Genomic DNA, 25403 nt, shown 5'->3' with positions numbered 1-25403 from the left:
GAAAGGGTAGAGTTCTACGAACTGATTAAAAGTTTTAACAAGCTTGTATACAGCAGACTTAACAATAATAGCCTAGTAAACTACAGGAATCCATTTCACTAGGATTTTCTCTTCTATTTTTCAGAAGTACCTGCTTTTATTCATAAATTTTTGGTACCACAATTTTTCATTAAATACAATCAACTAATATCACATGATGCTAAATTTCAGCATGAAGGCTGAAAGTCCCTTAAAAGGCAGAACAGGAAAACCTGATATCTGTGAGTTTTCCAGGGAATTCCTGTTAAATGGCAGGAATAACTCTGAGTGGGATGCTGAAACTCCTAAATCCTCAGCAAATATCAGATTAGTAGCACAAGCTTTATCACATGCTAACAAAAATAGTAAATAAAAGGATGTAATCCACTGGCTAGTACATGCTAAAACTGCCTTTGCCCTTATCATTACCTCTTTTAGGCAGATTAGGTCTAGATAGGCTGGTGCACACGTTCACCATCACTATGTTCACACCGTCATTTTGCTCTGGAGACCTATTCCCAATCCACTATTTAAAGAACTTGTAATTGTAGCCTATGCTTAGAGCACAAGCAATTTCTGATTTCAAAGGTGTGATTATAGATACTTATGAAGTTCCAAAATATAGAGGATTTGATGTTCAACCTTTCTGAAAGCAATGACCATATCCAACTGGTTCGTGCTCTATTGTGCATATAAAAATGGAGTTCCCAAAGTCTGAAGCACATATCTCTTCAAGATAAAAATATAATTTTGTTAACAATAGCCACTCAGTAGCAGCACTCTGAAGATAATAAAACACCAAGAAAAAGTTTTATATTCACTAAACAAGTTTTCCATTTGCTCTTACTGAGAACTCTTATTTTCCTTCCCTAAAATCTCAACATAAATGCTATTTTGTGAAACTTATTCCCACTCCAACTAAGAACAAGCAAGAATACAACAAATGTTCTTCTCCTATTATGCAAATGTTCCACTGATTCCAGTCATGATGGTAGGGAATATGTCAGGATTATAAATTTAGCACAGCTACAAAGGAAGAATTCTTTTGACATTCATTTGCATCTCAAGACAAATAAAAAGACTTATTCCCACATTTTAATGAGCAAAATGTTACAAAAACCTCATTTATTCAAATATAGTTTAAATAAAGTATTTTTAATATGATGTGAGTTTTGCCCTGAACCTAGGGAGAAAAATCTCTCCAGCATTACAGTAAACAAAGAATAAAGCATTTTTAACATTTTCTAACCCAATAATAACACCCAAAGTAACAAGGCTGCACTTCCTTTCATACTGATTTAAAAGCCAAGGTTTCCTAAAAAAGTTTAAGTTTGCCTAATATTTTACATGGCTGCTTTTAAAGGTTGCTGTACAGCAGTAAAAGTTCAGGAAGACTGGTAAAATCTGACTCCTGATAGCACCTAATAAAGCAGAAAACCCAATCATCTACATAGTGCAATTCACTATTCAGCTTCTTGCAGGGGTAGTTGTCCAAGTACTCTCGTACTTACTGTGCAAAGATAACACTGAAAAGGAAGTGAAAGAGGATGAAAAAGGGAATTTCAATGACAATATCAAGGGGAAGAAATTCCTAAAATTGCTAGAATGTCCAAAAACATGATTATAATGCTAAAAGGAGGTGAAAATTAGATATTTTCCATAGAAAAAAATCATAATAGACACTAATAAAAAATACTGCATGAAGAGCTGTTTCCATAATGTTATTGTTGCATTCAAGAACTTTTACCTCTGGAACAGTTAAAAAAAAAAAAAATTTACTTGGTACTAATGTAGCAGGCTTCCCATGCATTTTAGACACAGATTTGTGGTCGATCGTATAACCCTTCTTCACAGCAGTTTTTGCTAGAACTACTTTTAGAAACAAGACGACAATGTCTATGTTTCTCCTTCTGATTAAAAGACAGCATGCTGGAGCAGGTGGACAAAATCAAGCTATTAGTTGAACAGCTCAGACTGTAAGAGGCCAGATGGTCCAGCTCCCTCCCTGTCCTCGCTCTTGGCTTTATCCAGTTACTCCTGCCAGCACTCTCCCAGGCAAATCTCCTTTAGAAGGGGTGAGCCCTAAGCAGTGAGGACATAAGCCAAACCATGCCACTCTGCCTCAGAGCCAAGGATAGGTCTTTGAGCCTCTTTTATTTATATACAAAAATATAAAAATTGAGAATATAGAAAAGACACAGCACAAGGACTATGATCCTGTGTTGAACCTGATCTGTTTTATTACGTTCTTATTTCTGTGATGGAACAAAAAATAAGCCAGAGTGAAAACATCTGGAAAGTTTTCTGTGCTTGTTTCAGATATAGAATTTGCTATAATGTCATATTTGCCAGAGTATTTACACATCTGAGTCCTCCTAAAAATTCAAAAGAAATGTAAAATTGTTCCTTTTCAATATGATTGCCTAATTATTTCCCATGTTTATAGCTGCTTCTCAAAGTTCTACAGGGATGACGAGTTTCTGAGTATTTAGGAAAATGACCTGCATGGTAGGTGCTAATTATTCTCCTTTAGATCAGATGTTTTAAAGAGTTGTGTGGATTTCATAGTTAAAATGTAAAATGTAGCTATCAAATCCTCAGCTGGGAATATTACAGTCTTCAAAGTCACCCTCCAAACAAGCCAATTGCAGTACATTTCAAATATTTTGTGGTAAACATTCAGTTTATTAAATACTATGAACTTTCAGACATTTGCGAATCTGGACAGTACCTAATTTGAGTGTATTCAGATAATTAGAAGAGATGTTTCTTTCGTAGGGCAATAGATACATAAGTTACTCCAAATAAAAAAAAAAATTAAAAAAACCCTTAGATTTTATACTACAACTCCCTTGTTCCAATCAAACAGTTATTTTCACACTAGGTCAATTCACACTAAATTACTTTAGGTTGATTTACTTCTTTTGGGGGTTTATGACACCTGATCAAACCAGAAAACGTATGCCTGGTGTCTTTGTAGATGTGCACATTACATAAATGCCCCTTCCATCACGCTGCTTGTTGGTGGTGATGCAGAGCCAGGAGGAGGACAGAGCTGGCCCAACCCAGGAGGGGCTGCCTCTTGCATCCTGAGCAGAATGCCTCCCTGATACCCCACAGCACACCAGGAAGAGGTGACTGGGAGTGCCAGAGGCAGAAGGGAGACTTGATGCCCTTGTGTTCAGGGATAGCAGGGATAGCTGAGAGCACAGTAAACTCATGCAAACACCAGCTCCATGCAGATGCTGAAAGCTGCAGATGTGAACACCCGCCAGCAGCAACTCTGCCTATCCACAGGGCAGAGAGGGCCATGTGGGTGGGAGAAAATGGGACTGGGATGCTCCTTCTGGCAGGTGTCTCATGTTCTGCAGTCCCACTCAGTACCAGCCACCATAGCCCTCCCTTTGGCACCAGATGCCCAGCAAAAAATGGAAGAGCCAAGAGGTGGAAGTTAAAATCTGTCACTGCAGCCTGGAGATACCAAAACTGTGGCAGAAGGTGGGAGCCAGCTGTGGCCCATGCTGCATGGGAGGAGCCTCCACCCTCCTCCCACCCCTCATGTCCCCTTGGACTGCGGTTGAAGGATAAAGTGCCTCATGTGTGACGTAGGCAATGCAGCCTTTCATATTATGAGGTCTTGCATATAGACAATTCTTTCTGGAATTGCTGTAAAGGAATAGAATTGTCTCATTATATTTAACTTTTGAGAAAAAGCCTCTTCTAAAATAATGGATGGGTCTTAATTTCATTTTCATTTTTCCTTTTTTCCAACTTGTTGCCCCCTCTGCAGCTCTCTGTTGCTTTATTTCTTTCCTCACTTTGTCATCGATAAGGAAATCCTCACCAACAACAACACAAAAAGGAAACTGGTATTCTCAGTCCATATCAAAAATTCTATTCTTCATCACTATTTTGTCCCCAAAAGATCACTCTCTTCTGCCTGATCATCCTACTAAGAAAGAAATAGCATGGCAGAAAAAGTGGGTTATGTTCTGTTTATATGGCTGTCTGGGGAAGAGAAGTATCAACACCGAATAAGTCAATATCACCACTTAATTTTAGTAGCCAAACAGACTGCAGTATGTACCTTCTTTCTCAGCTCCTGCTTTGAAACAATAATCACATTTGGAGGATCCCCAACAGCGGTGGCAGCCCCTCCAATATTTGTGAAGATTACTTCTGCAATCAGGACGTGCCTAGGATCAAGATTAAGTACTTCACAGAGCCTGTGGTATAAAGACAATGAAATTAACTTCTTACACTATGCATAAATTGCCTTGAATCTTAAAACTTACACATGGCAGTCTTCACACAGTTACTTCAACTCACACAAGTTACATTTACGCACAAACCCACATAACCCACTCATTTCTAAGTAGACGTTTGAGTTTAGACATGGGCTGCAGTAATAAAGGCTGAAAGTTAAAATCACACCTAAGCACTTTAGAATAAGGAACCGTCCTCACAACTTATCAAGACATTGCTCCAGAACATAAAGATGGAGGTCGCACTGAAATTATTACCCCCTCTACCTAATAGGGGATGAGGGAAAGAGTGGGTAGCAAGAATGCTCTCTCAGTATTGCTCTCACTGCAGTGCTGTCACACAATTCCCTGAAGGAAGGGTTGAGCTTCGTTGTTCAGTCTAAGTCTGTATTATTAAAACCTATATTTCAAAGAGAAGAGTGTATTGCACAAAAGCTTAATTTGATTCACTTGTGTTATCACCAAGTGTCAATTTAAAACCCAGAAAAAACACTGTCAGATGACATATATATCAGCACATAAAAACTCCAGAAAATAATAACTCTGCAAAAATACACTCTTTTCCCAACAGTTTGAAATCATTCAGTTAAAAGATACTTTGTAATACAACTGGCCCAAATATATTGATTGTGGTACAAGACCACAACTCTACTTGTATTTTAACTCCGTTGCTCCTTGATTTCCAAATATTTAAAAATATAACCTTAACTTTCCTTTAATGATTCTTTCTTTCTGATGGACTTGAAATGAGAACTCTGACATAAGTCAGAAAAGACTAAGCCCAAAGTATAAAACCATCAGACTGTGTTAGCTATATGTCAGGGTCACAATTTTCAGTTTGCTTGCCCTAGTTATATAACTCCTCATGTGTACAATCATTAGCCTTTTCTAGTTCCCAATAATAAAGTATCTTGAAAATAAATCACAGCTAAAAGGGGGTAAATATTACCTTTTTTTATCAGCTTACTACAAAATGCAGAGTGAAACAAGCATCATGGTTTATGCCTTATTAAAGGAAATAGAAAGCCTTATATTCATAAGTCGGTAAGATTTTCTGTGAGCTTTATCTCCATGGCAATGACTGCACAGTGCAACACAGTGAAGCTGTAGACAATGGCAGTAATATAAAAACAAAAATTGATTCCCAGCATGAAGCTTTTTGAACTAGGCAATTGTTTGGTTTTAGTAGGTGAGTTAAAACTTTATTTTAGCTTTGATAGTGATTCAAATACAAATGTTTCCCACATACTGAGTTTCCCCTCCTTCAGTGTCACAAGCTCATTTAGTATAAAACTAAAGTACTTAGTATGCATTTAGTATGAAAGTCCATTACATAAAGTGAGGCTACAAAGAGGCTCTCACTTCACAAGGATCCACGTGGAGAAGGCAAGGGGCAACAAGTACAAGGGAGAGATTTCATCTTAACATAAGAAAAAAAGAATTTGCGGTTAACCACTGAAACAACCTTCCCAGGAATGTAGTGGAGTCCCATTGCTGATGGTTTTCAAGATTTGACTGAAGAGTGCCAGATAATCTCATCTAGGCTTCCTTTCCCATGAAAGCTCGGACCAGAAGGTCTTTTGAGGTCCTGTCAACCTGGGCTATTCTATGATTCTTCAAAAACACAATAAAAGATACAGTTGCTCTGCCTCTGAAAACCTTTTTGTGCTACATTAATCTTTGGATTTCAAACTATTTCCAATTATAGAGCATGGTGCTGTTAACACCAAGTTTGCAGGTTCAATCCCCTGTATGGGCCATTCACTTAAGACTCGATGATCCTTGTGGGTCCCTTCTAACTATTTCTGTGAAATAGTTTATTCAAAATATTCTGCAACACAGCTAAAGAAAACTTAGTGTTCAGTAGCTCCAGTGCTGCTTACTGCTAGAGGTGCAATAATTGATTGGAGTATGGCAAAGTGATCTCTTGAAAAGGTAATCGGACAGAAGACAAATGAAGTTTTCATCCACCAGCTGTTTCCCAATCTAGAATAAACTAAACTTGCAAAATTTTTTGTTGCTGTTTTACACTGCATTTTAAAGTAGGGGCATATCTTAATAGAATTTTGTGTACTTTAACATGATATTGACTGCAAGCATTACATCACTTAGGATCATTTTAAAAACTCACTAGATCTTTCCAAAGCTGAACTGGATTAAACAGATTTGCCAGACCAGACACAGGTTAAATTCAGGTTAAAGAGTAATTTATAATCTCACATTGATTAACTGTAGTTGGAAATCAGGTGTTATCAATTTACAGAAATCTGAAATAATTAAATTCACCATTCTCTTTTCAAAGTTCCAAATATCTAATCTCAAACTGTGAGATTAACCAGTGTCTGTTCCAATTACATGATCACCAACAGGAAGAAAATTCAGAGTTCCGTATTCCAAAACAGTTGAAATCTGGATTTTTTTTAATATATTTTTCACTAGTATTAGAAGGGATAGTGATTTCACTAAAACATCTAAAATTGTATGTAGATATTAGCCAGCAAAGGATAAGACAGCTTTAACTAAAAAATTCACTCTGCTTTACAGGAAAAAAATTTTGTCTACTAGGGAGTATATGGTCCAATATGCTATTGCAGTTCAGATATGAAGACAAACCAGAAAAACCAGCTGCCAAAGCAGCATAACAAGATTGACATGTGCTCAATATTAATGCAATGGGAAAAGGCAACACTTCCCTTTGAAAGTGCCATCCTTTTATTCTACTACAGTAAGAGTATTTGAAGTTTTGATTTCCATTTAGTTGATCAAAAAAAGTCCAAACAAGCATTTTGCACACATGTTTACTACTGATTGCTGGCTATAAAAGACCAAGTCCAAAACCATAGCAATAAAATACCTTATGGTTACTGGAGTAAAGAGCAGCATAGTGGTAACATTGTCCAAAAATGCAGAAAGAATTGCAGCAATGAGGCACAGAAGCGTAATCATGGCCCATACCTTGCCTCTAGAGAACCGATAAGCCTAGTAAAAAAAAAAAAAAAAAGAAACAAAATTAAGGGACTAGATCATTCCAGCTTAGTTTTAAAAAAACAATAGATAAAACGACTTGATCAAAGTTGAGCAACGGTGAGCTCAGAGCATTTACTATTCCGTGTACCTCCAACAGCACCCTCTCCAGTATTAATTAATTTAGCAAAAAAACATTTCATGGAAGTGGGCAAACATTCCCATCACGCAAATGAAGAAACAAGTCTGAAGAAACATCATGCTCTGCTGCCAGCCTTGAATGGGGTCTGTGGCAGGAGCAGGGCTGAGCCCCCATCTTCTGCCTGCACGCCCATGTAGACTAACATGGCTCAGATCTCTTATCCCCTCCACAAGCTGGCACGCATCCCCCATCCTCAGAGCAGCACTGCCAGGGCTACACAGACTGGGCATCTGTATAGGCAGGGGTTGTGTCCACATGTGGTTTGTTTAGGGGTTTTGTTCAAAGCAGTCCTCCTTGTCACTTTTGATTTCTTTCTTTCCACACTTCTGAAGAAAATGAAGCTTTGTGGCAGATGAAAGTGTTCCTCATCCTGGGCAATATTTACCCTCCAAACAATCCTTCAGAACAGGTCAAGTGGAGAGAATTGAAGTCCCCATAACCCAGCAACCAGGAACCATTTTGTGAACAGCTGGCACAGGCCAAGGGCCCTCATCCTTCCTGGCCCTCAAGGTGGAATGGTGGGTGTTCTGAGAGCAAACTGACAGCCAGTGATACAGCCAGGACCTGTCTGAAGAGTATCAAGGAGGGTTACAGAGCCCTGGGAGTGGTGATGAGGAACTCTAGAGCTCAGGTAGTTTTTTCATCAATCCTCCCATCAAAGAGAAGGGGGTTGAAAGGGCTAGTCAGATCTCATGAATCAACAAATGGTAACAGGACTGGTGCCACAGCTGTTCAGTTACTTAGCCCACAGGACTTCCTTTGAGAAACAGTCTACTGGGGGTTGATGGGGTCCTTCTATCAGAGAAGAGGAACAGCACCTTTGATCGTAGGTTTGCCAAGCTGGTGAAAAGGACTTTAAACTAAAGTTGCCAGAGAAGGGGGCCTCAATCCTCTCAATCTCACTCCTACCAGTTTGACGGCAGTGCTAGCAAGACATGGTCAGAGTTTGAAGAGAGATCACAGGTCAACAGGAGAGCACCTGGAGATCACCACAAAGGAATTCCAGCCACTCCAGACACTAAATCAGCTTCATCAGGAGCACAATTTAAGTCCCCCCTATGCAAACAGCACATAGCATGGGTAATAAATATAGACATGTGCATGGTGCAGGGCTATAATCTTAGTGGCATCACAGAGACATGATGAGATGGCTCCTGTGACTGCAGTTTTGGAATGGAAGGAAACAGACTTTTTAGGAAGGACAGGCAGGGCAGGTGAGGAGAGGGTGTTACCTTCTATGTCAGTGACTAGCTGGAGTGCATGGAACTCTGCCTGGGGATGGATGAGGAACTGACCAAGAGTTTATGGATCAGGATTGAACGGATGGCAGGGACAGGTGACATTATAGTGGGGGTCTGCTACAGGCCACCCAACCAGGAAGACCGAGCAGATGAGGAGGCATTCTATACACAGGTAGGAGCAGCCTCAGGTTCACAAGCCCCAGTGGGGGGACTTCAATGTCCCCAGTATCTATTGGAGGGACAATACAGCAGGGCATAAGTAATCCAGGAGTTTCCTGAACTGCATTGCTAATAACTTCCTCCTGTAAGCGAAAGAGGAGACAACGAGATATTATTCTGGACCTCGTTCTCACCAACAAGGAGGGACTTCTGGGGAATATGAACTTCAAAGGCAGCTTTGGCTGCAGTGACCATGAACTGGTGGAGTTCAAGATCATTATCGCAAACAGGAGGGTGCATAGCAAGCTCACTAACCTGGCCTTATAAAGAGCAGACTTTGGCCTCTTCAGAGATCTGCTTGGCGGAGTACCATAGGATAAAGCCCTGGAGGGGCCAATGAAAAACTCATGAAGTTCAACAAGGCCAAGTGCAAGGTCCTGCCTGGAGATCAGGGCAATCCCAGGCACAAGAACAGGCTGGGGAGAGAGACTGAGAGTAGCCTTGAGGAGAAAAACTTGGGGCTGTTGGTGGATGAGAAGCTCAACATCAATGTGTACTAGCAGCCCAGAAAGCCAACTGAGTGCTGGGCTGCACATAAAGGGAGGTGATTCTGCCCCTCTACTCCGCTCTTGTGAGACCCTACCTGGAGTACTGCATCCAGCCCTGGGGTCCCCAACATAAGAAGGTCGTGGACCTGCTGGAGTGAGTCCAAAGGAGAGCCACAAAGATGGTCAGAAGGCTGGAGCATATTTCCTGTGAGAACAGGCTGAAAGAGATCTGGGTTGTTCAGTTCGGAGAAGAGAAGGCTCTAGGGTGACATTACAGCACCTTCCAGTACCTAGGGAGGGCCTGCAGGAGAGCTGGGGAGGGTCTTTTGACAAAGGTATGTAATGATAGGATAAGAGGAAGTCTTTTAAACTGAAAGAGGGTAGGTGTACTGTGAGGGTGGTGAAGCACTGGAACAGGTTTCACACAGAAGTTGTGGATGCCCCATCCCAGTAAGTGTTCAAGGTCAGGTTGGATGGGGCTTTAAGCAACCTGGCCCAGTGGAAGGTGTCCCTGGTCATGGCAGGGAGATTGGAACTAGATGATTAAGGTTCCTTCCAACCCAAACCGTTTTATGAATCTATGACTATGATTCAATGAATTACTCTTTTCATGTAATCTTTTGTTCTGCTACTGTAAAAAGGTCTGTGGCCATATTTCATGTGTGATCATAAAGCTAATGATAGTTCCCATATTTCTTCTCTCCCACTCTCAGGCATAAGTAGAGATTTCAGTTACAGTAGAACTGTGATCCTGGGGAAGTTAGTGAAATAACTCAGCTTTATACTGTCCATATGTTTGTGTACTCTACTGGGGGCCTTTAACTTTCTCCTCTAGAAACAGAATTGCATTAAGGGCTTCCTTTCATCCTTAAAAGATTTTTCCAATATTACAAGTTGACCACTCTCATTTCTAGTGTGATAAGTATACATTACCCTAAGCAAGGTTCTTCAAAGATAGTGCTTGGCGTAACATATTAGAATAAATACTAACTTGATTAATCCAGAAATAATTACAAGCACCAAAACAAGCCTACCTTTACTGCACAGTAATCAAAGAATCCAGTCTCTGAAAATATGGCCACCAAAACCATCTACCAAAAGAGGAAGAAAAATATAATAACTTGCAACAGAATTATTACTCAAAAACGAAGTGAAGCAGTTTGTGATACTGAAAAATGTACTTCTTATCTGACACAGCTCTGAGCATCTGATCACCTTCATATTAGAATATCCACTACAGCTGCCAGATATCTCTAGTTAATACATCACATAGTGAAATTTACTTCTCAACATAAGCAGTCTGTAAATGTCATACTAGTCTAGTTGAATTTTATTCATAGTGACCAAGTAGGCATAATACATTAACTACTCAATGTATTTCCCTTATGTCATTAATCAAGAAAAACCAATAAGTGTGTTTGCTTTCTGCAGTAATTCTCTACAGATTACAGAAGATAGTGGCTTCAAGAATTACTTCCATTTTCCCACATGTCTGGGAGGTTTCCTGTCCTTCTATCTTTGCTCCCATCAGAATATTTTTTTTGCTTTCTTTTTCTGTGGGGAAGGTGGGGAGCAGGGACCAGTGTCAGGAAATAAGAAAATCTCAGAATGGCAACAGATAATTGTAATTTTGTCTCTGTATATTTTATATTTTGTGCTAGAGTTCAATAGCACTTGGACAACTCTTTTTACCACAAATAGCTCTGGGCAAAGTGATTAAAATAATACATGATTATAATCTAATCAGATATTTCTTCTCCATTTCTGGCTTGCTTTTTTGTCGCTCCAAACATAGCAATGACTAAGATAAAGAAAACCAGTTTTCCAGTAGAGTGTGTTTGAGGAAGTTTTTGAGTAAACAAAATTAAAAAGATAAATGAGAGTGATAATACTTGCCCCTTGAATAGGTCTTTCCATTTATAGATCCTGAGGATGTTTTTAGCATGTTATCAACACAATTTCACAGATTAAAAAAAAAAATAGAAAAGTAACAGCATTTCAAAAGACTCATTCAGGGGTTTGATCATCCTCCATTTTGGTAAATTCCTTAAGGCCCAAATTTTCATCATAAGTTATCTCAGTAAAGTGCAATTAACAAAATGTTTTAAAAGAAAACATCTCTGTATTGAATTTCATTCTTCAGCACATTTAGAGCAAAAGGCACATATTTGTTACCATTCCAAACAGCAATGCCAGTGTCTCATAGTCAATCCACTCCACCACTTTGACCATACTTGGCCTCTGCAATCAAAAAATACAATTACCAGTGAATGCTACGAAACACCTAACTTGTGATTAGCTATGAAATACAAACTCCACTTAATTGATGAACCATTTAAATAAGCTGTGATGGAAATTAATAAGTGTTCTTACAAGGTGCACAAAAGGACTCTGTATTATTGCCATTACTACTGTATTATTACTAATTCAAAGTACTGCTGGCATTCTAAGTGGGTCATTAGCAAAAGCCTACGTTAGGCTATAGGTTGGTCTAGTTGTTCCTTACATGGCATTACAGAAATAAAAAATAACTAAATTATATGGTACTCTCCAGTTTCCTTTTGCTAAGGGAACAAAAGCATACCGCTTCACCTGTGAACAAACTGGAGGGAATTTAAGGCAACATGGCAATGATGTGGCTATGAGAAAAACAGAGAACATCAATCTGAATTTTCACTATATAACAGCTAGGAGCAAGCAGCGAGGAAACAAAAGGGTTGGAACATGCAAGCATGAAGTGTAATTATTTGGGGTAGTATAAAGCAATGTATTTCCATTTTGGTTTGCTTGGTACCCTAACATTACTGAAAATAACAGTATTAAACAAACTCTGAATTAAGCTGAAAATGGTTGTACTCCACTTCCTGGAAATCAAAACAAAAAAGCATTTACCAACTTTTTTGTACCCTCCTTGTCTATGCAGTAGTCTGTCTGACTTGTTTTCCCATCCCCATATCTGTCCTACCATCTCTCCTTCTTAAAAAACACTGCTCTGTCATGTGCCCAATCGCAAAGGGGCAAACGTGAAAGTTTATGATACCTGACACCATACCCAAAACCAAAGTGAGCACTTACAGTTTGGTAACTTACCTCCCCAACAATAGCTAAGGCGGCTAAAGCTGCCAAAGAGCCCAACATCGCCGCAAGGGTCCTGTGAACAATCTGCAACAAAGGGTAAGAATTGACCACAGACTCCTCTAAATATCTCTTTGCTATCAAAAAGGAGGAGGGAAAAGGATAGAAATTGCTGTAGTCAATTCTTTTCTTGGTTTGTTTGGGCTTTTTTTCTGACCAGAGAATGGTTAATTACCTTGCCTTACTATGGGATGTTATTAAAATCAAACCAAACCAAAAACCAAACAAACAAAAAAAACCCTAAAAACCATAAAAAACCAAACCAAAACAACAGCAATGACAAGAAAAAACAAACAAAATAACAGCCAAACAAAAAGAAACCCACACAAAAAAACAATGCCTGTGCAAACCCTGCTAGGAAGTCTCAGCTCTAATCTCCAGGTAGAGAAGGGACTTCAGTACCAGTTTCTTATGTTTGCCAGCAGTTCACCCAAGAAAGAAAGCAATTCATCTTCCCTAACTTAAGGATCAAAAAGCATAGTCCTGTTGGCTTCCCTTCACAGCCCATGGGAAGAAGATGCATGCCTAGGAGGTGCTCCACCTGATTCTTCATAGGTGCTTGTTAAGCAAGAATGCCCTTAAAATGTGTTGTTTTCTCCGAGTGCTCATTTGTAGTTATGTCTGGAAGATGATAGATTGTGTAAAATAAGTCAGTTAAAGTAAGAATGTAATTAATGAAAATCACACTACAAAAGACCAAATCTAATAAACAGCTTTTACTATTAATGTATTTAAATATTACTCTGGCACAAGTTAGAGTTATTCTTAGAAAGAAATAAGACAGTCTAGAAATATTTCATTTGCTGCCAACTTCATAAGAAGTATTTTGCTGAAAAGAAATAGTAGGATGAGGGCATCTCAAGACCATCCTGCCTGCTCGTAAAGGAAAAGCAAAATTTGATTTTGTTTTTCCTCCATGAAAATAGATTTTTAACAGAAATGGTAAATATTTACCAAATTCATCATCATGGCTAGGCTTCGTGAACAAAGATTTGGGAAGGGCTCTGCCCGCATTTGCTACAATGTGAGATAGACACGTCTGGTTGCAAAAGGCACAGCAGAAAGACTCCTTAGGTGGTATATTCTACAAGACATGATTCTTTCTGTGTTATCTTTTCTCCTCAAGAGTGATCCTGCGTGCTTTCTCAAAAGCATCAGCAGCGTTATGGGTGGTGTGTCTCCAGACCTTCCAGTTGGAAGCCAGAGTAGACCAGTTATGTTGATCAATATGGCCAAGGCTGAGATGTTGTTTCAGGGAGTCCATGTATCTTCTCTTTGGGGCTCAGGAGTAAAGAAAAAATATGTCTCATTCCCTGTTTTTCTTCAAAATTCACTGAAGAATAACCTACTTACATGATAAAGCAACAGATTAGACCAAGGGTTTTATGTCCTAATGACCTAAAAGTACATAGCATAGATTTCAGCTCCCCCAGAAAATGTGTGTGATAAATCACAGGTTCATTTTTAATTTCCAGTTTCAGAGGATTACATGTACATACACATATGGCTCTTCTGATTCTGCAGAGGTGGGGAGCATTTGATAATGTTTGATAGTCCTTGTGTCTGACGATCGGGTGCAGCAATTAGACCTTACAGCTCTCTCCAATAAAAGATGCCAAGTAGAGATGTCTATTAGGGAAGGGGATCGGCTTCTTACCAGAGCAAAGGAAGTTCAAGTGTAAGCTACTGGGAAATTCTCAGGCTGAAGGTTTTCTCCTCATCTAATCACCACCCACGTTAGATAGCTCTTTTGCAGTTCTCAGAAAGATATCATAGGTTTCCTGAGACTTGTTTGGCTATGGATTTTTTGCATGTTTCCACATAAGCATTTTTGCTGTCACTTCTGTATACTTAATTGCATACACTGGGTTGACTGCATTTTCAGTTTCCAAGAGTTTGCTGTCACCTATGGGTGAAGTTTGCTTTAATTTCTGGAGAAAGATGGAGAGGGGGAAACTGTACAAATGGAGCCATCTGTCAGTTCCTTCATTCTGTATATCCAAAAGGATATACAAAAATATATCCTGAAGAATGAACAAAGAATATTAAGGTGCAAAGCTCTATTACAAAAAAGTTGTTAAATGTACAATTCTTCACTCCAGCAACTTAACAAGTGAAAGTTCTAAAGTAACAAAAAGCCTTGAAAGCACACCTATGTAAACTCTAACATGTAAATATTCAAAGTTAAGATTTGGGAAGGTTTAGGAAAGAGTGGATTATTCTCTAACTTTCTTTTCATATAAAATAAACCCCAAACAAATAATATATTTGCAAAGGCATTTTTTAAAGTCTACAAATGGAGAAATTAAGAGATGGGTGTTATAAACTGTCACACTCTTTGAACCACAGTTCCATCTAATACACATTTGGAGGTCATTACGTTAGGTAACGTTCCATTATTATTCTTTTGGAAAACAGTGCAGATCTGATCCAAACCCTTTAGAAGCTTGGCAGGAGGATGAGTATCTTTTCAGGTTGAATCTCAAAGTGTATCCATAAACAACAGCTCAGGTAGAGAATTGAAAGAACTCAGAAATAAATTAACACAAGAGATTTAATCGCAGAAAAGATGAGAGATTTAGTGGACTTCTCAATCTAAAGATATTTTTAAAGATTAAGTGAGAAATCATCTGTACTCATCTGATCCTTCTCATGCCTGAGAAAGTGCATACCCTCGTGCATTCTTTTAAAAAACAAGCAATGAGCATTGAGATGAGAAAGAACAGACAAGAAACATACACAGCTGTTGGTATATCAGTTTGCATGTTAGAGCTCCTCACCTCCCAGTCCAACTGCAAACCTTATAGATATGTATAAATATGATATATATGTTAATACAGACTATTAGATTATATATCATATTAAAATATTAATATATAGTATATAAATATAATACCTATAAATATACATACAAAGAGTTCATACTTTTTGTAGAAAGAGCATCTTCACCATGAACATCATTTTTTTCTGAAGAATGCCTAGCAGTGCTCATTTACTGCAACAGCAAAGGACAGTGCCTGACTTTTACAAAGGGACAGTTCTTCCAATACAAACTGCTACTGTAAACAATGCAGCCCAGATTTCACTCTTTACAATGCACAACTCAGTTGTAGAGCTCACTGATACAGGACATTACTAGGCTAAGAGATGAAGAAATTGCAAAAATAGGAATGGATATTTACAGAATTTTATATAAGTAATGAAAATACCCAAAGCTGCAACAATTATGGTTCTTAAAAGCAGCATCAACAGTGTAGGTGTGTTGATAGCAGCATCCTAGGGTCAATGCCACAGCGTCAATTCAGAATAAGTGAAGAACAGGAAAAACTTCTACAGTGATTTTGTTTCATAATTTTCTGTAGAAATTTGTCTCATGATTGCCTGCTGTGTGATAAACACAATCTGCTGAATGCTCGTTATGTATAACAGTTTCCATACTATTAGTTCAGGAGTTTATTTTAAAGTAAGAAATTAAAGCAACCCAAATAATTTATTCCACAAGTTCTTGTACTCGATATTAATTAAAAATATATAATTCCAGAGATATAATGCAGTTTGGATTTAGACAACATAGGCTTTGCCCAGATTTAAATTTCTTTATCTATCTGAAACTGCTCTGGAATCTTTACACTGAATACATCAAATCATTTGGTAGACTACAAAAGCATCATTATAAAAATGATTCTAAGTTCCAAACACTAAATCATGTATAGTGCTCCAGGAGGTAAAAGGAAATTATTTAGAAGCCAATTGATGGTGACCTGTATGCCGTTTCAGAGCATACATTTCCCAGCTGAAATCCAGGGCAGGCATGTTTCCAAAATATGCTTCTGAAGATATTTGATAAATTTTCTTTCCACAAGTCCTTCATTATAAGTGATAAACAGCAGATGAAAGATGACTGCCAGTAATTTTGATATAAAGTTTCAAATGCAGCCTCAATTCATTTCTTATCCATTTTTTCTCCAGAGAAGCTTGTTGCATTAAACTACTTATTTTACTGATAAATTAATTTACATTTGATAGAGTGGCAGCCTTGCTGCATTTCAGCAAGGATGCAGTTATTACCAAGCCTATATCCACACAGAAGTTTTATGCAATTTTCACCTACCTCCAGAGTAACTCAGATCTTCGTTATAAAATCAACTGCCAAACCCCTCTTAGACTTTATAAAGTCTCTAGTTTAATTCTTTATTCTCAGGGGAAGAGGGGGGAGAGAAGGGGAGTAAGATTTGCTCTAGGATATCTTTTTTCCTGACTTAATGTTTTGTATCTCTTCCTTTTTATGTTTTAATAACGGTTTGTTTGGTTAAAAAAGATATCCTCAGCAGTGGAAGACTTTTTTCAGACAGTTTGTTTTTCCTATAGATAATCAAGACAGTATTAGCCTGAATGCCTCTGAAAATGTGTTCCTCAGTCAGATCCCTTGATGGTGTCTATCTTATAATTTGCTATCACGTACCTTATAAATTTTGGTAGTCTACTTTGCCTTCGAGCTATTTTAGCAGGATACAGATGAAACTTTAGTCTTTCATGTGTACACATATTTGATTCACTCATGAGTGGATCAAAAAAAGCCCATAGTTTGGAAAATTAACGCCAAAGACTAAAACTAGCATCAAAAGTTGAAATCAGAACTGAAAATCACAGAAAAACAATGGTAATTCAGCTAACTAATTTAGGTAATTTTTCCTAACTGTCAAACAACATAACTGAAAATTTGAGCTTATGTTAGAAAACAAGTATTAAAAAAAGCCTTGCAGTACTTTGTCCTGCTGTAGATGGACTTCAAAGCTGAATGGTATCAAATTCTCAATTCACAGAAATTTGCTTTATTTCTGGCAAATTGCACAGTTTAGACAGAACGTAGAGCAACAGATTAGAAGTACAGGATATAGTCAGATACACATGAGGTCAGAGCAGCAGCAAAGGTCTGTGGTCCTAGATATATTTACTTGACTTTCTACATGCCACCTACAGTAAAGAGACTGTCTGACCAGTACCAGTTAGTGAAAGCAGAGCAACATACCTCCTGTATCCCCCTTGCAGGGGATGTGTCTTAACAGCAAGTGCTAAATGAATGATAACGTGAAATTAATTGTCTTAGAATTACTTAGTTAAGCAGTAGCATTTGTAGGGATTTTAATGAGGCAAAAGGGACCTGCTTAACACAGTTTAGAGAGTACGACTTATGCTGATGCAGTATTCAGGGATGGGCCAAAGCAGATATTAAAGCAAGCATGTAGGGTACAGCTGCTGATAGATGATCACAGAAATCAGTGACAGCAAGAACAGCTATTTTTAGCTTTGTCTGCAGATTAGGACTATCCATATGTATTCTATACATGCAGACATACGAATTCTATAATAAGACTTCACATTTGGTTAAATATTTAGAAAATCTTGTTATTAATCTCACTTTTGTAAGTCAAAATACATCAAAAACACATCACTGTACATAATTATGCCATGCTTGGAAAAAAAATAAAATCCTGACCAAAAGCTTACTCATTTTTACAAGAAATCAATGGTGATTCAGTATAATAGTACTACCATACACATGAAATATGTGACCAAGACCAGTTTAGAGCAGACTGGAGAAATCTGTAGATTTAGAAACATTAGCTGCGTATTTTAGTACTAACATGCATTCTTATTAATTGCACAGTAAATGTCTGATGTCTGTAACTATGAAAATAATATTCCTTATACATTCAATAAGCTCTTTTAAAGACAAATTCCCAACCCCAAAACCCTTATTTTTTTTTAGTGGAAACATTAGATTCTGTAGCAAACTTTGTAACTCCTGAAGAACATCTACACAACCCCAAGGTAAGAAAGTACCCATTTATAGCATTCTGCTATAATACCCATTTCCACTAAGATAGTATGCCAAATCACTTGTTCTGATTCGATGTCAGTAGAGGAAGTCCTGATATAAACAGCCCTGCTTTAAGGAAAGTCATAGAAGGCATCAATCTACCACTTCCTAATGCAATGTTTCACAGTGTAGTAGGACACTAGACAAGATTATCTAAAATAGAAAGTTATTAAAAGTAGTACTATATGGTGTCCTAAACAACGCCTGTATTAGTTCACTTTTATCCCTCTGGTACATTAACTGAACTGGCTAAGAAATACAAGGTATATTAGGAGTTCTGTCTAGGAAAGATGGCCCTGAAATTCTATGATTAGGTAACTACATAAATTTTCATCAACTGACATCAATTCTATATATGTGCAAAACATAGTGCATAGAAGAGAGAGAAACAAATTTCAGAAGATCAAATTATTTACTGTAAAAAAATAGTCTGATTACAGAATCACAGAATATGAGTTGGAAGGGGCCTACAAGGATCAATGATTCCAAATCCTGGCACTGCACAAGACCATCCCCAAGAGTCACGCTGTGTGCCTGAGATTATTGTCCAAATGTTTCTTGAACTCTATCAGGCTTGGTGCTGTGACCACTTCCCTGCAGAGCCTGTTTCAGTGCCCAACCACCCTCTGGGTGAAGAATCTTTTTCTAATACTTACCCTAAACCTCCCCAGATGCAACTTCAGGCCATTCCCTTGATTTCAGTCACTGGTCACTGCAGAGAGGAGATCAGTGTTTGCTCCTGCTCTTGCCTTCACAAGGAAGTTGTACACTGGGATGAGGTCTCCCCTCAGTCTCTCTTCTCCAGGCTGAACACAAGTGACCTCAGTCACTCCTCATACAGCTTCCCCTCAAGCCCCTTCACCATCTTTGTTGCCCTCCTTTGGGCACTATCTAATGGCTTAATATCTTTCTTATATTATGGTGCCCAAAACTTCACAGAGTATTCAAGGTGAGGCCTCACCAGTGCAGAACAAAGCAGGACAATTCCCTCCCTCGACCGGCTGGTGATGCTTTTCCTGATGGCCCCCAGGACAAGGTGGCCCTCCTGGCTGTCAGGGCACTGCTGACTCATATTCAACTTGCCATCGACCAGGACCCCCAGATCCCTTTCCATGGCACTGCTTTCCAGTATCTCATTCCCAGTCTGTACGGACATCCTGGATTGCCCCATCCGAGGTGCAAAATTTGACATTTCCCCTCGTTGAACTTCATATGGTTGGTGATTGCCCAGCCCTTTAATTTGTCAAGGTGTCCCTGCGTTTGAGGGAGTCAGCAGCTCCTCCCAGTTTTGTGTCACCTGCAAACTGCCTTGAGTATCCCTTCCAGTCCTGCATCCAAGTCATTTATGAAGATGTTGAAGAGCACAGGGCCTAAGATGAAACCCTGTGGAACCCCACTAGTGACAGATCACCAGTCTGATGTTATCCCATTCACTATTACCATCCATGAGCCAATTGCTCACCCACTACATGATGTGTTTATCCAGCAGCGTGCTGGACATTTTGTCCGGAAGGACCCTGTGAGAGACAGTATCGAAAGCTTCACTAAAATCCAGAAAGATTACATCAGCTGGCTTCCCTTGTTCAACTAGGTGGATTATCCTGTCGTAAAAGGAAATCAGATTTGATAAGCAAATAATTCCTTTCCCTCTTCTATATAGAAAATCTGCAAGTCAATTCTATACTCTTCAAAGGTATTTTCTATTCCATAGCTCTATAAAAAGCATTGAATGAACAAGGTGCACAATTTGCATTTTCAGTGTCTGTGAGCTTTCTTCCTCAGTGATATCACTGCTTGCTCTTTGTAGAGAAAACCAGATGGACTAAAGCTTCATGCTGATATGGAACATGGAATTAACAGGTTCAAAGCAGCCCTTTAACAATGCAGGGACAAACGTATCCTTAGTGTATGAAATGAACAATACTGTTGAAACCCTTATGTTTTCCTACCTTAGAAACCTGGGGGGAAAACCAAAGCTGGAAAAAAGAGTGTAGAGCTAGGAAGGAAGGAGGGCATTAGTATTTGTACAGATATTGGAGAGAGGATCCAGAAGGGGGTTTAATCCTATATGATGAGGGTTAAAATGGCTACTTGACTGCTAAAATAAGTCTAGTTTTGAAATAACTTCCCACTTCAGAATATGAAAGTAAAAAGGGAAAAAAAGGTTCAGCATCATACCTAGTCAATGTTTCTATTGGATTCATACAGAAGAGAGGAGGCTGCCATATCTATATCACTTCAGTCATAAGTGGATGTTTTCCAATCTCTACCTCTTGCGATGGCTCTGATATAAAATACACACACTCCTGTAATATTTTAGCTACATAAAACATTTGCTATATGACTTAAATAAAGAGTTCTGGTCATGAGCCAGTAAGGGACCTAGAAGATGATAAACCAGACTGCTACTGTGGGCTGACATGACCAAAGCCATTGTGTATCCACAGAATGGCCTAGCAATGAGCTTTCAGTCTTGCAGACCCTTTTGCAAGGATCAATCCAGTCCTCCAGCACCTATCTCAGCAGGCTTAGCTGACTCCATTCACTCCACTCCATGCTTTGATACCATTCCCAATACACACGCTCATTTTTTGTGTCCTAAAAACATCATTTGTGAGGACTGAAGGACCCTCATCACATTTGCAGTTTCAGGATATTTTTTGAAACTGAAGAGGTTGCCACCATTTGTATTTCCCTAGTTTCCTTGGCATTCTGAAGACTAATGAGATTGTGAATTTCTAGTAAAGCAATTTCATAGAACAAATCACCAAACTGTGGGGGAAATATGCTTTATTTTCCCTGAGTGAATCTTTGTCAGCCTCCATTAGAGAGTAGGATAATATAACCATATAGAATTATATCCATGCACTAAGAACAATGGTATGGTAAACCACAGTACTTGCATTACCTTTACAGGAAACTTTCCACTCCAGCTAGCATTTCCTCTGGAGAGCCTTTCATCCCTGCCATCTCCTCTTTTCTTCACATCACTTTTCTACTCAGAATTTTTTTCCTCTTTAAATCGTGCCATAACACCTCCCTTCAAGCCTGCCCCCTACACTTTCATGTTTTTTCATTCACTTTTGGCCTTGCTTTTGCTGAAAAAAGACACCATTTGAGGCCTCAAAAAGAACTGAGTGGTTCTCATTCTTGTGTGTGTGTTCTAACAACTTGTTAAAATTTTAAGACTTCATGGCTCTCTACCCCTCTGGTTGCCGTAGGCAGGGTAGAAGCTGAACAGCAGCATTCAATTAAGCTAATTTAATGTTCTATTGCATCTCTCAAACAGAAAAGAAAGACACCAATCCACAAAATACGTAGTATGCAAGGCAAGGAATAACATTTTTGTTTGTCAGTCTTTCATGAATTGAACAATATACAGTTCAAAATTAGGTTTAAAAGGCAACTGAAAATAGAAAATGGACATTCGGGAATTAGTTTTTGCATTTGCTGTTGAAAATATGATTCCCATTATTTCAAAAAATCACATTCTGTGAAAAGTGGAGCCTGGGTAACAACGTCTTTTAAAATAGACAATCCTACCTAGTCCTTAGAATAGCAAGCAGCACCATCCAGTGGCAATTTTTTCCTATTAAGTTCTTAATTAGGGACAATTTACATATTTCAGAAGTATCATAGCACCCAAAATAAGGTATTTTTCTTTAAAGCAGACATATTTAGAGCACAGCTGGACTTCTACCAAGACAGATCTAACAATTAGACAGGCAATAGTCAGCATAAAGTCAATATTCATATTGGTTTAATACAAAATTGTTATTATAACATATCAAGCTGGGATCCAGCTGAGAATTTTGTTTGCTATTATACTGCATTTTTGTTTGAATTGAAACTCAACCCTTCCTCATCTTTCAGCATTTTGCTTCCTTTACACTTCCTTTGCTGCCGTTAGGGCAGGTAAAAATGACTAGTTTATCTTACTGATGCTGGTTCTGTCCTTTTGTAGTCTCCTTCTTGGTGGCAGTGGCTCTGCTCTACACAAGCAGTAGAAAACCTGGCACCTCAGAGTTACTGATTCAATGCTCCACATAAGAAACAACTTGTAATGCTCCTGCACAACTGCTTTAAAGTAACTTTGAACCTCTCAAAATGCACAGAGGTCACAGCCTCCTCCTAAATTAGAGAAAGGCATTAAGGAATGACAGAAAATCTTGACTGTCTGTACCGCTTAATTGGCAGCTCAGTGACAGGCTGCTCTTGCTGGGACAATATCTAGGGTACCACTTGGTGAGTATTACACTCTGGACAGAGGGATCTGCCCTATGTCTGGATCTCCTTGTTCAATCCAGTCCTCCAGCATCTAACTCACCAGGCTTTGCTGCATCTATCTGCTTGACGTGCCTTGATATCATTCCCAATGCACACCACACCCTCAGTTTATGTCCTAAAAGCATTACTCACGTGGACATCAAGAGTGCCCTCATTATAGTGCACCATTTCAGATAAGGGGGGGGGAAAGTAGACTTTTGAACAGTAATCATGCTTTAGGGTTATGGGGACTCCAAATTGGATCCAAAACCACTTGCTGCCCAGGACAGATTGCAACTAGACTGCTCCAGAGGCTAGATTTCTATTCAAGATAAGTTTTACTACTGGATTTTATGGTTTAGGTTTCCCTACTCTGGATGTAGGTTCTGTGTAACCCCCCAGAGTTACAGCATTTATGACTTTTGGGCTCTTTTACTCCCTACCATCCCCAGACCAGAGGGCAGATGAGAGGAAACTTTTATTCTTGCCCAGGGATGTATCACTTAGACTTACCAAAGAGAGTAGATGGTTTGTTCCAATAATCACACCCTAATTTTCTGCCAAGTCCTACAACAGTGTTTTAATTCCTCTTCACAATTTTTTCATCCTAGAACAAACGAAATCAATAGCAGTAGGAATATCTTCTCTCCCACAAGGGCTAGGGAGTGCAGCAACTACTCTTTTCTTTTTTTACGCCATCTTTTCCAATAATGACTATAGATTTTCTTCTGTTCCTTTGCTACCAATCTTTTGGGAGGATATATGTGGAGGTGGGAACATTCTAATCCACAGTCTTCTCAGTCTATATTTAAAGACAGATCAATACAAGAATGGATGGGAACTGAGAAGCCATGCTGAGTAAGCTGATCACTTCTGTGATCAGTCACAGTTTCTGTGACTTTCCTTATCAGGAAAAATCTCCCTTAAGATTAGCCTATTGCTATCACTTAGTATTATACTTCATATAACCAATGAATATTTCTTTCCTTTGCCTATTCCCTCTCTAGAGCATAATTTTCTGATGTTATAGCCTCATTACTGGAAATAGGCAAAAACTGGACTGCGTGAGCATAAACTGCAGTAATAACACCTTATTTCATTTGTAAAAGTGTTTCTTGCAAGGAAACAGTGGTTCAACCAGCCCACAATGCTAGAAAAATAGTCAGACTAAACCACATAAAAGTTTTGTTCTCTGAAGCTAATTTCTGCTGGTTAGACACTATTAAAAATCACTCTACTTTGAGTTCAAGAAATTAGCTTAGGGGATGTTTATTCATAATTTAAGCTAGTTAATAATAGAAAAGTAATATGGAGAGAAACTGACATATCCCATTTCCATTAAAGTAATAAAAATTGTGATTATAAGCCTATACTTCATGCTAGTAAGAATCTAGAGCTTTTAAGGCCAGGTCTTGCACTTTTAAATATTTGTGTTTTAAGAAGAAATACAGACATGTAAATGTTATTCAAGATGACAGATCATTAAAATGCTATTTAAAAGATCCTGTAAGATCTTTTTTAGGAATACTTACAAGACAGGATATGAAGCTAAATAATAACACCTGTGATAAAAAACCAGACCTATGGAGACTGTCACAGAATTTCTGATACTTGCTTGTATCACTTTTCTGCTATTTGCTATGCTATTACTATCTCCTATTTTTTCTTATTTTTTTAATAATTTAATGTAATAAATTTCATTCTGCCTTTTTTTCCTGATTAAATGAAATGTTTTATAAAATAGCTTTTAAAAGGCCATTACTTTCATATTTGCTTCTGATAGTTCATTTAAGTATCATAAACAGCTAACACTCCATTCTAACACACAGCACAAAACAAATACATTATTAAAGGAAAATATTGGACAAGAGCACACATTCATTCATTTCAATTAATGAATTAATGAGCTATAACTGATGTCTAACAGTCCTCCTTACATATTTCAAATTAATGAAGCCTCAACATAGCTATGAATAAGCAGTTAATGATTACTAATAAGAGCTTTAGCAATTCAAGGGACTTTTCTGAGTACCAGTAACACTTTAACATTTTAACAGATATCTTAAGATAGAGGTACACAGATAGATCTCTTTTTAGTGTAACCAATGTATTATACAATTCTCTGTGTAGGCAATACAGGGAAAATGGGACACATCAAAGATATCTAACTGTATTTATCTAATATCTAACAATAGATTTTACCTTCACTACTTTTCCTTGACCATGCTGTATGACCAGAAACAACCATACACCACTGCTTATTGAATCTGAATGCATAGTCACTTTAGTTATACACAAAGAAAAATGCTTTTCTGGAAAAAAGAACAGAAATCAAAGAAGGCAAAAGATAAAATACACTTTTAGCTGAAAGAACAAAGATATTTGGAGCAGAAAAGTAAAAAAAGTATAAAAATTAAATTTTCTAAATTTTTCTTTGTTTGATTTTTTCAAGTTCTCAATCAAAAGAGGCTATACATTTTGAGGATCAACACTAGAAAAAACCTATCTGAAAATACATTGTGAACTAATTTAGTAGAGCAATATCATGGTAGAACTCAGTACATTAGCACTTTACATCAGATGTCCCTGTGGACCAACATGAAAACATACTTATAGCCCACCTAACCTGTGCTCCTCAAGTCAGACAGTAGAGCTGAGATCAAAAAAGGTAAACCTCTCTCTCTTTCTCTCTCTTTCTTTCTCTCTATTTCTTCCACTTTCTTC

The 25403-nt window shown here is 38.2% G+C and overlaps 1 protein-coding gene across 2 annotated transcripts in view; it reads right to left on the bottom strand.

Moving 5' to 3' along the window:
* The window catches only part of OCA2 (OCA2 melanosomal transmembrane protein), a 201691-nt gene that overhangs the window by 108341 nt on the left and 67947 nt on the right, over nt 1-25403 (bottom strand). For both annotated transcript variants that reach the window (XM_064646226.1, XM_064646227.1), the window contains 5 exons: nt 12488-12559; nt 11573-11638; nt 10432-10488; nt 7138-7262; nt 4106-4244 (listed from right to left, as the gene is read on the bottom strand). In XM_064646226.1, the coding sequence (XP_064502296.1) occupies nt 4106-4244; nt 7138-7262; nt 10432-10488; nt 11573-11638; nt 12488-12559 (459 nt within the window). The remainder of the gene's footprint in view (nt 1-4105; nt 4245-7137; nt 7263-10431; nt 10489-11572; nt 11639-12487; nt 12560-25403) is intronic.

The sequence above is a fragment of the Pseudopipra pipra genome, chromosome 2 (genome assembly GCF_036250125.1).
Source record: "Pseudopipra pipra isolate bDixPip1 chromosome 2, bDixPip1.hap1, whole genome shotgun sequence".
In the NCBI taxonomy this organism is placed as follows: domain Eukaryota; kingdom Metazoa; phylum Chordata; class Aves; order Passeriformes; family Pipridae; genus Pseudopipra; species Pseudopipra pipra.
Note: the sequence above shows the minus strand (reverse complement) of the source record. Positions and strands in the feature narration are given on the sequence as shown.